The sequence below is a fragment of the Panthera pardus genome, unplaced genomic scaffold (assembly GCF_024362965.1).
Source record: "Panthera pardus isolate Hobbes unplaced genomic scaffold, ASM2436296v1 HiC_scaffold_6, whole genome shotgun sequence".
NCBI classification, from domain to species: Eukaryota; Metazoa; Chordata; class Mammalia; order Carnivora; family Felidae; genus Panthera; species Panthera pardus.
In genome coordinates, this window is record NW_026526991.1 from 84267752 (window position 1) to 84281535 (window position 13784).

General features: G+C 35.2%; 1 protein-coding gene across 19 annotated transcripts in view; it reads left to right on the top strand.

The window, feature by feature from the left end:
* SOX5 (SRY-box transcription factor 5) overlaps positions 1 to 13784 on the top strand; it is a 1011059-nt gene that overhangs the window by 645523 nt on the left and 351752 nt on the right. For 17 of the 19 annotated variants that reach the window (XM_019452504.2, XM_019452503.2, XM_019452501.2 and 14 more), the window contains one exon: positions 9984 to 10215. In XM_019452504.2, coding sequence (XP_019308049.1) covers positions 9984 to 10215 — 232 coding nt within the window. The remainder of the gene's footprint in view (positions 1 to 9983; positions 10216 to 13784) is intronic. The other 2 variants (XM_019452512.2, XM_019452513.2) reach the window with 1 other exon arrangement.

Genomic DNA, 13784 nt, shown 5'->3' on the forward strand with positions numbered 1-13784 from the left:
AATCGTATTGCTTACTTTAGGCACATTAATTCAAGCACTTTTGAAATATCCTTTGTCCAACTCCTAAAGAGGCACTCATTTCTTTCAGGTATTAAAAAGAAATTCTATTTCTCAGTCTTCTCTCTCTTTGACTTCTGATATTTTTGCTTTTGTCACCACCCCTTTTGCAAAGAACCCTGTACCTCCTCATTTTTTCCTTGTTCTTATACTTCCCTCCATGTCTAACTCTTTGGTGGTGGGGGGGGGGGCAAGGCTGGGAATGCTCTTTGGTAAGGGCAGACATGCCAGTGAAGAGAAGGGCACAAAGGTGGTAAAGAAGTTAAAAGTAGTGCCATTCTTACCAGAAAGAAGGGATGGTATAGTGAACTGATGTCAATGCAGAGAACATCTCAGAAACTAAACATATGACAAGGTAAACACAGGCAACAGCCTTGGTAAAGGTCCCTTTGAAATTTCTTGGTGACTGTAACATTTTTATTTAGCAGTTTTAAGTACAATTTAAACTTTTATAATATGTATTAACATTTTTCTGTAAATTCAAATTATATTTCAGAAGAGAATAATGAATTTATTGTTATGTAGCTGTAGTTCAAAAATTACTTTTGTTTTTAGATTTCAATGGTATGGTAAGTTTTGTTTATAAATACTAGTAGAAATAAGTTTCTACTCTAGTGATGAAATGTGTATGGAGAGTGACGAGGGAGTCTAGTCTTATTTATTACTTGGTGTTGTCCATTTTTATATTTCTATGAAATCTGTGTTTCTACTTCCATTTATAGTTTATGCCAGGACCTGATGAACTTGTTCATGCTTGTAAATAACAATATAATGAATGAGGTCTTTGTATGCGGGAAGCAAAGTGTAGAGAAGTATAGAGATTGGCATGTTCTGTATCAGAAGCTGATGGCAAGGAGGATTTATGGATAAAAGAAAAAAAATATTATACAAGTTGGAAAGTCTGCATGTTTACCACAAATAAGGTTTCCGCAACTTAAAAGGCTTCTGAATATTATATATGACAGACTTGTTTATAAAATTGACGTGGAATGTTCACAAAGTAAACACAAAGCTGACTCTTAGTGGGAAAATGAAGATGTTCAAAACATGTAAGAGGGAAGCAGAAAGGCTGAACCATGAAATATGAATAATAAGAATTGAAATTCATAGATAAGAATAATGAAACTATTATTTCTTTAAATGATATGCTAATTTTTTTGTAATTCTGTGTTTATAAGTCGCGCAGGAAGTATTGGTTGTTTCACTCATTTGGATCAAAATGTGCCTAGACATGCTAAATGTCTATGTTGGTTTCCCTTATTAGATAAGTAATATTCTATTGTGAAAATACCTTTGGTAAACAGTAGAGTTTAATTCCTAATCTTGATTAGCTTTCTCACAACAACCTTAATTACAGAAGAGACCAGACAAGTAAATGTAAATGTCTTGTACAAATAGTCTTATTACTAGAAAAACTTGAGGTCCATAACTTCTAGAAAAGCAGTATAATCTGTGGATATGAAGGATTGTCAGTTTTTATTTTGTTTTTTAATGTCCCATATTCATTGTTCCCTTAAGATGCATCCTTCAAATATTTTCTGTCATTTTAAAACTGCATTCTGCTGTGCTTGAAATGTAACACGAGAGAGTAAGTAGTGAAAACAGTTATTTAGGAGAGCAATTAACGGACGTTGTAAGTTAAATAAATGTCATGGTCCAGAATTTTAGAAGTTCATCTAACAAATGTTTGGTTTGGTAGAATTGTTTTAAAGAATAATTATGCTGCTTTGCTTATCACTTTGACTTCTCTTTTTTGCTAATCCTTTTTATACACTGATCCCCCTTAGTAGGATGGACTGCAAGGTTTCCTCCCCCTCGCTCTATTTTTTTTTCCAGTTTTTCCCTTGGAGAGACAGTTCTGTGCTTGAGGTGCTGCCTATTATTGTGCGGAGACCAAATAGTGCAAGAAAAGATATCTAATTTGTGACTCTGTTTCCTATTTTATAAAACAAGAACAATAAATAAACTGACTTGGAGCATTGTGGAAGAAGTCAATCAGAAATAATTACAATTATTGTTAACTCTGCTGGTGTTTCAAAGACCACGCTGCCTCAGTTACTTCCACAGAAGTTCTCCATTTTCTGGTACCTGCTGTTTCTTTTTTAAAATCTTGCAATCAACAAAGATTTATTTCTAAAACTGGATTTCATATTTTCTTCCAAATTGGCCTTTCTTTCTAGTTTTTATGTATTTCTTATTAGCAGTGTTTTTCTCTCAATTATACAGTCCAGCAATCTCTTTATGTTTGAATTCTCTCTCTCATTTGTTCTCCCTTTCTGGTTCCCACCCTCAATCTTGTATCAGTTACTAATGTCTGAGGATTTTTCTTTCTAAAATAGTGTTTCGATTGTGTTACTCTGGGGATCACAAACCATCACCGGCCCCCTTCTGCCTTCAGTTTCACTTTCAAATTTTGCTTTAGCCATTTAAAAGAGATAGGATTTAATCAGAATCATTGTCATTTAGTCCCTGCCTTTCATCCTTATCTGCATTTAGTCCTCCTAGAAATTTCTGCTTAAACTAAACTATTCGCCAAACCATGCCATATCTATCGTTCTATAAATTTTTTTAATTGGCTAATGTCATTTATCTTGTCTGGAAGCTTCTCGTCTTCTCTATTGACATCGGACCCATCCTTCATTACCCTGTTGAATTCTTGTAATTTGTAGGAAGCATTCTCTGATTATTTTAGTGAGACATCATCTTGCTATTATCTGTCTCCCATAGTACTCACATTTATAAAAAGTCATTTACCTTAAAATATTATTTATTGATTTCTTAATTACATTGTTATCTGCAAGCACATGGTAGTCTTTCAATAAATGTTTTTCCATTAATGAATAAATGGATGAGTGGGTATATAGCTTCTATTTCCATCTAAACTGTACTTCCTTAGCAGTAACCCAGAAGGGTCTTCATATCTAAGTTGCCTGTTTCCTCCATAACATAAAGATAAATTGCCTGGCACAAAATAGACACTCATGCAATTCATTTATTTATTCATAGAAAAATACACTGTGTGCTAGAAATTGTATTGCCATATAATTAATCTGTATCTCATTCAGCATAGAGGATTAGACTCTTTGGGGGAGAAAAAAAAAACACGGCACAATTTGGAAAGACCTTTATCATACAGTCATAGCTTTAGCCTTAATCTTGGGAAAATCAGGTGAAATGGTTAAAAGTAGAACTATACTTACTGAAATCTTATTAAGTGGAAGACAGGCTACATGTTATGGGGATTCCAAGAAATTCAAAAAAATGATATTCTTGCATTTCCTGTGTTTGTGTTCTAGTTTCAGATACTGCATGTACTAAGAAGAAAAGAAAAATAAACTATTGAATGAATGTCATAGGTTATAGTGATGTTCAGTTTTTCATGTAGACTAATAATGAGAATTAATGATGTTGTTTGAGGTGGGGTGAAGTCACTTTAACCGTGGTGGAAGGGAAGGCTTTGTAGAAGAGCAGGAATTTGAGTTTGTTCTTTATAGATATTATTTATTTATTTATTTAGCAAGTTTTTATACCTAACTACAAACCTTACAGTAAATACTATCATCATTCCTAAAGAATAACCAGTAGAAGGCACTGCTTCTTAGGATTTTATCTCTGACTTAATCAAAGGTTAAAATATTTAGAGAAAGAAAAACTTTAAAGGAAAACTGTTATGGAAGGAAAGCATTTCCTATTCTAAGCCTTCCATCTTATGTTTGTTCCATATACGAATTCCTTTCACTTGGTTTGTGCTGTCATTTTTTAGAGTTGAATTAAGGAATATATTCTAAAGCAGTAAATAGGTGATCCCTCAGTAATAGGTCTGGTGATAATTAACCATGTAGCATTCTTTCATAAAATTACTTCATGTTTATAGTTTACATAAACATTTAAAAAATGACTAAGATTTTTTTCACAAGTATTTTAATAACCTAATTCAACTAAGTTTGCCAATTCCTTTCCACAGACATTATTTAAAAGGATACTGTTATCCCTTAACTGGATTTCCTTTTTCTATGACAATATGAAGATATTTTCTAAGCATGCTTGTCTTGTAGGACTAGATCTTACAATTATTCATAGTTAGAGAATAGTAAGAGAGTTGTCGGTTTTAGATGGTAGCTTTCAGGTTACAGATATTTCTTGAAAAACTGCTATCTTCAGAAAGGATTCTAAGTCCTGGGTATGAACCTCTGAACAAAAAGAAAGTCTTCCCTCTTGGGACTTATGGCGGGACAGACAGATAATAAATAAACATATATGAGGGGCATGGTGCTAAATAGAATGAGGAGGTGCTGGTTCAGGAGGAGCAACCAGGGAAGGGGTGGCTGGGAAATGATGTTGGCTCTAAATGGAGTCAGAGAACAGGCAAGTGTATATCTGTCTGGGTTAAGAAGATTTCAGATTGAGGAAATACCAGCTGGGAAAGAAATAATGTGTACATTGTGTATTAGTTTCCCATTGCTGTTGTAACAAGTTAGCACAAGGTTCGTAGTTTAAACAATACAAATCTATACACTTACAGTTTTGGAGGCCACAAGTCTTCCAGTCACAGGGCTCATTCCTTCTAGAGGTTTTAGGAGAGAATCTTTTATCACTTTTTCTAGCCTCTAGAGGCCACTTTTATTCCTTGGCTCACAGCCCCAATTCATCCATTTTCAAAGCCGGCTAGATAGTATCTTCCAGTCACTCTCTCTGACTTTGATTCTCCTCCCTCTCCTCTTTGTAGGGACTTTTATGATTACTTTGGGCCCACCCAGAATAGCCAAAATAATCTCATGTCAATCACCTTAACTTAATCACATATGCAAAGTATATTTTGTATTGTAAGGTAACATATTCACAGGCTTCAGGAATTACAGTTTGGAAATCTTGAGTGAGGAGCTTTAATCTGACTAGTGCAAATGGCTTGCAACCTTGACTGTGTATTAGAATCACCACATTTAAAAAATTTGGATACTCCACCTCCACACCAGAACCAATAACATTAGAATGCCTGGCGGTGGGACTCAGGCAGCAGTATTTAATACTAGTTTGCAGCCAACGTTGAGAACCAATGGTTTAGTTTATGTTGCAATCTTGTACCCTGTTCCCTATCCTTAAGTTTGCTGTGCATGTTTGAGTACTGTTGGGGACATCCTACTTACAGAGTGATTACAGTGCACCCAGAGAGCCTTTAGCCAATAGTAAAGGACTCCAGTAGTTTTAAAATCACTTTCACATATGGACTAGAGTGGCCTGATTGTGCAGATTGTGTTACAAAGACAAATAAAGGAAAAGTGACTTCATGTGAAAGCAAGTTGCCCTTTAGAAGGGAAGCTGTTTTCTATCTATTCCATGCATGTAACTCAGCAACTCCAGGAATGTTATAGTCTAAAGACAGGATTCAGTCCATATTCCTCAATGTCCTTTTTTCTCCAGTAATCTTGAGACTTAAATTTACACTGTACTTTCTGAAAGTATCTCTGCATCTTTGCTTGTATCATTACTTCCTACATGAAATTCCCACACTGTTTATTCCAGACTTCCCATTTGACCTTCTTTTCCCCCCAAAACTCGGTTGGTCAACCATTCCTCTAAGTATTCCAGGATCCTCTGGGCCTCGTGAAGCCCTCAGGTATTTAGATGTAGTATCATTTGGCCCTTAGCCTGAACTGTCTTTCATTATTATTTCTCCAAATCTTCTCAACCAATGCATAAACCTTTTAAAGCAGAGACCTTAAATTACACATTTTATTCCTGTTAGATAAGTGTCTTGCACATAATAAGCAATCAGTAAATGGTGTTGATTTGAGGATCCCCTTTTGCCCTAGAATTAGACACCAGTTCTTTTAAAAAAGATTTTCTTGTCTGTACACAAAACCAAGTTAAAGATTCTGTTATATCATTATTACCTCCATGGGTTAGTTTCACACTGGATTATATTTGTCTGTCTCATGTCATTTTCTTTGAAGTCTGCGTTTTATTCATTGGCAAGTCTAGCACCTACCACAGGAATGACAGAAGTCATCTCAGGATCAATACATAAGAACATGCTTCAGCCTAGCTCTTCAGATGGTTCCAAAATGTCCATGCGCTGCAACACTTATGTGTAACACAGTCATGCCACATAAGCAATCACACGAATTGGAGCCCTATGTATCCCAGATAACCAATGCGTGGAAAGTGACATGACTTCTTTTCTTATTATGTATCTTCCTTTATTATTTGCTTTTTATCAAGAAGATATAATCATTGTTAATATGCATGGGTAAAACACAAGTTCAACATACATGAAGTAAACATTGACAGAAAGCTTAACAATTCCAACGGTAGATAATTTTACAATAAGTAAGACATTTTTTTAACAGCTAATCAGACTATGTCTCACAACCAAAGAAAAGGAAAATGCAATATTCAAAAACCTATAGATGCAGCAAAAGCAGATGTTAGAGTGAAATTTATGCCATAAATGCTTGTGTTAAGAAAACATTTCCAATAAACAAAATTACACCACAAGGAACTAGAAAAAGAAGAAACTTAGATGAACTTTAGTGGAGGAAGGAAATCCCTAACAAAGAAAATCAGAAATAAAGTGGAGACCAGAATAAACAATAACATAACATTGAAAGTACTTTTTTTTTTAAATTAACGAGACTTTCTTCTCTCCAGAATGAAACTGTTTGGTAGATGAACAAAAATTTAAGAATCTAACACTATTGGTGATTTGTGATCAATATTTTAGAAGTACTATGAGTCAGACAAAACATGAATGTAGGCAGATCGATAGCTCTCTCTATAATTTAAGTATTTGTTTTTTTTCTGACCTAATAGCCTATTTTTGAACTATGGCATTTTTGTCACCATATTTTTTTTAATCTTTAAGAAATCTTTTACCTGAACTGTATGAAAAGATTCTCATCTTGAGCACATTAAGAACATTCTGTAAGTGTCTGAAAATGGAATTGAAATAAGCATAAAATATATAATTGTTTAGAATCATTTGCCTTCTGGCATCACGACTCTTTCATGTTTAGTGTTTGAGACCTTACGCTTTTGCTCCGTAGAATGATATATATAGAAAGAGACACTGTTTATCCAGTGGTATATAAAGATAATTTAGATACTGAAATGACAAGATGTTTTGAGAAGAGTAGCAGTGTCTTAACTATTTACCATATTTACCTTATGTCTACTTTTGGACTTTCAATTTTCATAATCATTAATAATGCTATACATAAAGTAGAGATCAGCAAAAAATCATGCCTTCTGAAGGTCATAGAATTGTATTAACTTAGGAAAGACCAGCTGATCTAGCTTTCTACTTTAATAACCCAGAGACTAGCTTTTGCCAACAGCCTGGAGTTTTTGGACAGTGAAGAGACTTATTGTACACATGACTGAGGTAGACACCAGAATACCAATTCATTAATTTCACCAACAGTGATAATGGCTACACAGACCATAAATACTATGGCTTGTATAATAAATGCAGGGTCCCCTTAGAGTCAAACTATGTGTAAAACAAGAAATAATTAAAAGTCCTTTTATTGATTTACTCTGATAAATCGGTTCACAAAGACCTTAAGTATTTTAAATCTCTTCTTGTCAGCTCATTCTCTACACGGCAATTGGAAGTTTGCTTGGAGAGCATAGAAGCAGAACAGTGGAAGTTAGTATCTCTAGTGTTTAGAGTTATTACATATACTTTAATATTTCAAGTTGGTGATAGATGTGGTGTTGCCAATGAGCCTAGGACCATTCCACCTCTAGACCATTGCTTCCTCCCTCCACACTTAGAGTATATGTGGAGTAAAGTATAGTAATGAGATTAGAAATAGCTAAAGACACCTGTAATGTGATGGCCCAGTCTACTTCTCCTCTAGATAGTGCTTACTTGGTAGCTGCCATTTCTTCCTTTCTCTCTGTTATTCAGCTGATCAAGACTTCTGCTATTAGTATTTCTTCTTTACAATTGCAAATACGTTTGATCAGTTTGTTGCTACGTATGATTGGCCAGGGAGCATTTCTCTATGAGGAGATTTCATATTTCTTATTGATTTCCTGCTTTACCTCCTGGAAAGCAATGTGCTTGCTTCATCTTGGAGAGTTTTGGTGTTGGGTTTTTGGTTTTTTGAGGAGAGGAGGTATAGGTTACACAGTAGCTATAATTTTTTTTAAGTTTTTTAACGTTTATTTCTTTTTGAGAGGTAGGGAAAGACTGAGTGTGAGCAGGGGAGGAACAGACAGAATCCGAAGCAAGCTTCAGGCTCTGAGCTGTCAGTACAGAGCCCAATACAGGACTTGAACCCACGAACTATGAGATCATGACCTGAGCCGAAGTCAGATGATTCACTTACTGAGCCACCCAGGCGCCCCTAAAGTTTTAAAGTAAATAGTATCCATGGTTTATTGAGTGTCTACTTAGTGCTGAATGCTCTACAAGTCATTTTGCATACACTACACAGTTTAGTCTCAAAAAGCATTACCAGAAAATATTTACATCTCATTTTAAAGATGAGTAAAATGAGATAGATTCAAGGGCTAAAGATGAGTAAATTGATATAGATTCAAGGTAAGTCTCACAGCTAGCAAGTAGTAGAATCATTATTTTAATTCATGTTTGTCTGATTCCAGGGACTTTTTTTTTTAAACTGGGCTATTATTCTTAGTAGAGTATCTGCAGTACTCGAATACTCTATTCCTTTGAAACTTTTAACACTAAGAATAGTATTATTCAGCAATGATTAGGAGCATCTTTTTTATAGTAAATTTTAAATTTAAAAATCAGGGTTATATATGAAAGAAGCAGTGTGGCAGTTAAGACTTTCCTGCCTGGTCTAGAATAAGAATGGATGATTAGGTAACACTCTTTGTTAAGCAAAATAACAACTTTCTCAAGGTCAGATCAAGTTGTAAATACAAGAGTTCTTTTCTTTAATTAGAAATTTTAACTCTCTACTACTTCTATATAACCCTTGTAGTGAAAAGAAAGGGAACTATCTGCTTAAGAATAATTGCCACATATTTTAAGCTCTAATAGTGTTCTTAGTCAGACTCAAATACAAAAAAAAGTGTTTAATTTTTAATTGTCTAAGTGAATTTTCTTATAGGCATTAGCTCATCAAAACCAAACATCTTTATTTGATTTCCCTCTCTTACTTAGGTATTCTAAAGAGCAAATAAGTCTAGAATCCACCTCTAAATCTTTGATAGCATTGTGGAAATGAAAATTGAAATATTTTTATATTTTCACTTTTTTTACCACTTTGCGTATGTGATATTAGAAATAAATGGGGAGGCGAGGGAAGAAAAATCCTCAAATGTTTCAAGATTAACGGCAATTGTAAAATTTATTCAATTCTTAATAAGCTTTAAGCAAATATCAAACTTTTTGTCATGAAGTCTGAGGTTTGCTTATAACTAATATTTATTTCTACATGTCATAATAATCTTACTTTTAATAAAATGCAAATTTGTTATAATGGCCACCATTCATTTATTTTGTTTATTTTTTGATGAAAGAAATTTTAGTTCTTTTCCCTCTTTTAGCTGCCGACAGTATTTGTTATTCATAGATGTTCTGTCTTCAATGAGGTCTATCAAAGTGTAAAACTAGATGGGTATGTTTTGCTTTTTTTTTTTTTCCTTTAAAATGGAATGGTCTTTCCTTATGCAGTGTTCTTAGGTGAATTCTCTTGTTTAAGAAGCCAGAATACAAGAGAGTGCTATATTAGTGTATTATTCTCACAACAAACAAGCACTGTTCTGTTGCTACCTGCTTGGCCATTGTTTCTGATTGTGTGCGCTTTGCAGTGGTATTTGGATGGTTTCCTGCTCTCTGCCAGCACAAAAAGGCATTTCTGTTACAATGGCCCCTAACCACACAATGACGGCATTAAGGATTTATGTGGAGGTTTCATTATTTTCTCCTCTTTTGTTCCTTCCAGGATGTCTTCCAAGCGACCAGCCTCTCCGTATGGGGAAGCAGATGGAGAGGTAGCCATGGTGACAAGCAGACAGAAAGTGGAAGAAGAGGAGAGTGACGGGCTCCCAGCCTTTCACCTTCCCTTGCATGTGAGTTTTCCCAACAAGCCTCACTCTGAGGAATTTCAGCCAGTTTCTCTGCTGACGCAAGAGACTTGTGGCCATAGGACCCCCACCTCTCAGCACAATACAATGGTAGGTTGCTCATGGTCTCTTGTGCCTACACTCACTTTTTGACCAGTTTGCTCCTCTGATAAGTTTGGCTTCAGTCTTTTGCTTTAGAATTATCATCTACTTAACAGCCATACACAAGATTCATTCCTAACCTCTTAGAATTCTTTATAAGTAAATAGATTCCAGTAGGAAGTAGAAGATGCTTTTTTCCCCTGTTTTTCAAGAATTTTGCTGTTGAGACACTTACAAGTTAATTAGAAGAAAAAAACATATATATAAGAATAATGTTAAAATAGCACATTTAAAGTTAGCATGAAAGTGAGATGTCACAGTATTTCTATTAAAGGTTTTTCTGGGGGTGCCTGGGTGACTCAGTGAGTTAAGCGCCTGACTTGGGCTCAGGTCATGATCTCACGGTTCGTGAGTTCGAGCCCCGCATCCAGCTCTGTGCTGACAGCTCAGAGCCTGGAACCTGCTTTGGATTATGTGACTCCCTCTCTGCCCCTCCTCCATTCATCCTCTGTCTCTCTCTGTCTCTCAAAAAATAAATAATAAAAAAAGGTTTTTCTGGATAGAGTTACAACATATTTTGAACATCTCCACCATGATAAATCAATGTTTTTCAATTCTTTGCTTTGCCCAGATTGGATTCCAGTATTCCTTATGGTACTGGGAATATTATAGAAGAATATATTTTATAGAAACTACAGTTTTTTAATGCGACTGCAATAATTTCTAACTCAGTCTCATTCACGCTGTTTTGATAATTCGGTAATTCCCTGGTGCATCCTATTCCTGAATTTGCAACTCAGGATAACTTATCTGGCCCCTTGTCCTGGGGTCTGGCTCATTGCAGAAGATTAGGAAACTGTGGTTTCGTGGACGGGAGGGAAGAAAAGTGGCTTAGCATCTTTGGCTGAAACATATAAGCGTGTGCATACACACACACACACACACACACACACACACATATACACACACACGTAAGGCTTTTAGGTCCTTCTTAGGAACTTAAATACACAATCAGCATATTGGTAAGGTAGCAGGGCACTTAGCTGCCAGTAAAACCACCCTCACCTTTTCAACATGACTGCTTGGGTAGATGGGTTTTGTGACCTTCTCCTCTTCTACTTCAAGGATGGTGGGGCCATTAATATGAACCAGATTACACCAACAAAATTATGTTTCCTCAGACATTCTCATACTTATAAAGACAAGGTTGATTCTGTGAAATGTTTTTTTTTTTTTTGCTTTCTCTGGAAAATTATTATATATCACAAATGTGCTTGGAACTGAAATACGCCTACTTATTTATGTTACTAAATTACCATATATAGAATTAAATCAACAAGAAGAATCAGATATCTCCTAATAACTGTGAAATGGATGCTGTTCTTTGATACTCACATCAGATTTAAATACCTCTTTCAACATTTTAAGCCTTACAGGTCAGAATTGCACTGGGTATGTGACTATGTGCCAAGATTTTCCCCTCAAGGATAGTATTTCCGCTAACACTGTGTAACACTTATATAGATGTGGCATTTTAATCACATTATCATATTAACTCATTTGACCTTCACAGTAATACAGTGGGTGTTATTTTTGGTCTCATTTTACAAATGAGGAAACCGAGGCACATAGGGGTTAAATAACTTGATTAGATCACAGTTGATATGCAGGAGAACCAGGGTTGTTTACCCAGACATTCTGGCTTTGGAGTCCATGCTTATAAACATTACAAGCTCCTCACAAGAGCACATGCATATTTTGTTATCTGATTATCTCTTATTTGGCAAGCTAAATCATACTATCCATATCCCTACCTTCTTTCTCTACTTATTAGTTATGTGCAATGATACAACTTTTTGGTCTCCTCTCAAAAAGGTTAAATTAGGAAAAGGAAAGGAGAAAATGGTAGTACACAGTTCAACAGGGTAAGGAGATCATACCCTGTATTTGGCATTGCATCTCTGCTAATAGCTTTCCTCTCTCAATATTTTGACCATTGCGTTCTCTCAAGGAGTGCTTCTTGGTTTTTTGCCTTGTGATATTACTCTAAACATAAACACAAATTTGAAGGAGTGGATATAAATAGTTATAACCAGAAGAACATCACAAAGATAAAGGGGAGATTATTTTAAGTTTATTCAAGGATGGATATAAGAAAAGTATATTAAGTTACATTCTGAAGTTGGCTTGAGGGGATGCTGTGATGCAGGATGTTAGTGAAAAGGAAACCATTCAGTTTTTAATGGAGAATTCAGTTCAACTGGATACAAACTATGAATCGCCTACTTTGTACCAAGTTTGTTGTTGTTGTTGGGCACTATGGAAATAGATTTGAATAAAACACAACTCTTTTCCCCAAACAACTTCATCTAGAGTAGCAGTTCTTAGCCAGGGCCTATGGGATCTCCTGAAAATGAGTGGACAATTCTGTATTATGCATACATGTGAGTAAGATCATAGGTTTCATCAGATTCACAAGCTGATCTCAGGATACAAGTGGTTTAACTTAGTTTTAGTGACCTGAACACTGATGCTTTTACTTTACGTGTAACTAGTTTGTAAATTTGTTCCTGCCTCAAATGTTTCTTGATTCCATCAGCTTTTCATCTCTTGAGTAGACAAATCTGTGGAAAAGTCTGTCATATGATCTCAGAGTTTTAGCTTCTCTCTCTGGTTTTTCTTTCAATATTCACTGGACTTGTTTCCCTGAGAAATGAGTTGGATTATTTATCCCACTTTGGAAACTAATGTGCATCCTTGTTTCTGACAGGATTTAGTCTAAAACCCTTTGGCTTAGCATAAAATTCTGTATAGAGTAGCACCAAACTATGGCTTTGGTATTCTCTTCTGCCACATCTGGCCATGGACCCAGTATTCTTGTCATGCCAAGTTTTTCATACAGGTTCAGAAACATACCAGGTGACCTCGAATGACACAGCTTTATTCTTTGTACCTGAAAGACATTCTCTTTTCAGATTTTACCTTCCTGATGAACTATGTTTCTCCCACAAGACTGAGTTCAAAAATTGCTTCTTTTTGAGATGCTTCCACTTACTTCCCAAGTAGAATGCTTGCTGAATTATTCTTTTATCTGTGACATTTGTTTATTCTTTTCTCATGGCCTACATTATAATTTATGTGTTTGTACGTTTGCCTGTCTGTATACTGTATTTCTCCTTGAAGGCACAGTCATACAAATCATATATATGACATATATGAATATATTTCTGATACTTACCACATAATAGACACTCAGTGTGTGATTACTAATTACTGGCAGAGTTCATATGGATGATTTAATAGTGAATATGTTTTGGGCAGAGTTGTTAAGGCACTATTCATGGCGAATATGCTGATTTTCCAGAAATTTAACAACTAAAGTAGAATATACTAACATAATATATTCAGAATGCTTCAGAAAGTGTGTCATAATAGCCATGATGTATTCAGCTGTTAAGCTGATTTATATATTTTATTCATTTATCAAAATGATTGAATATATTTATAGAATTGTTATTCAACACAAATGCATTATACTTTTTCTGGGTAGTAGGCCATTGTCATGTTCACTTAACAGG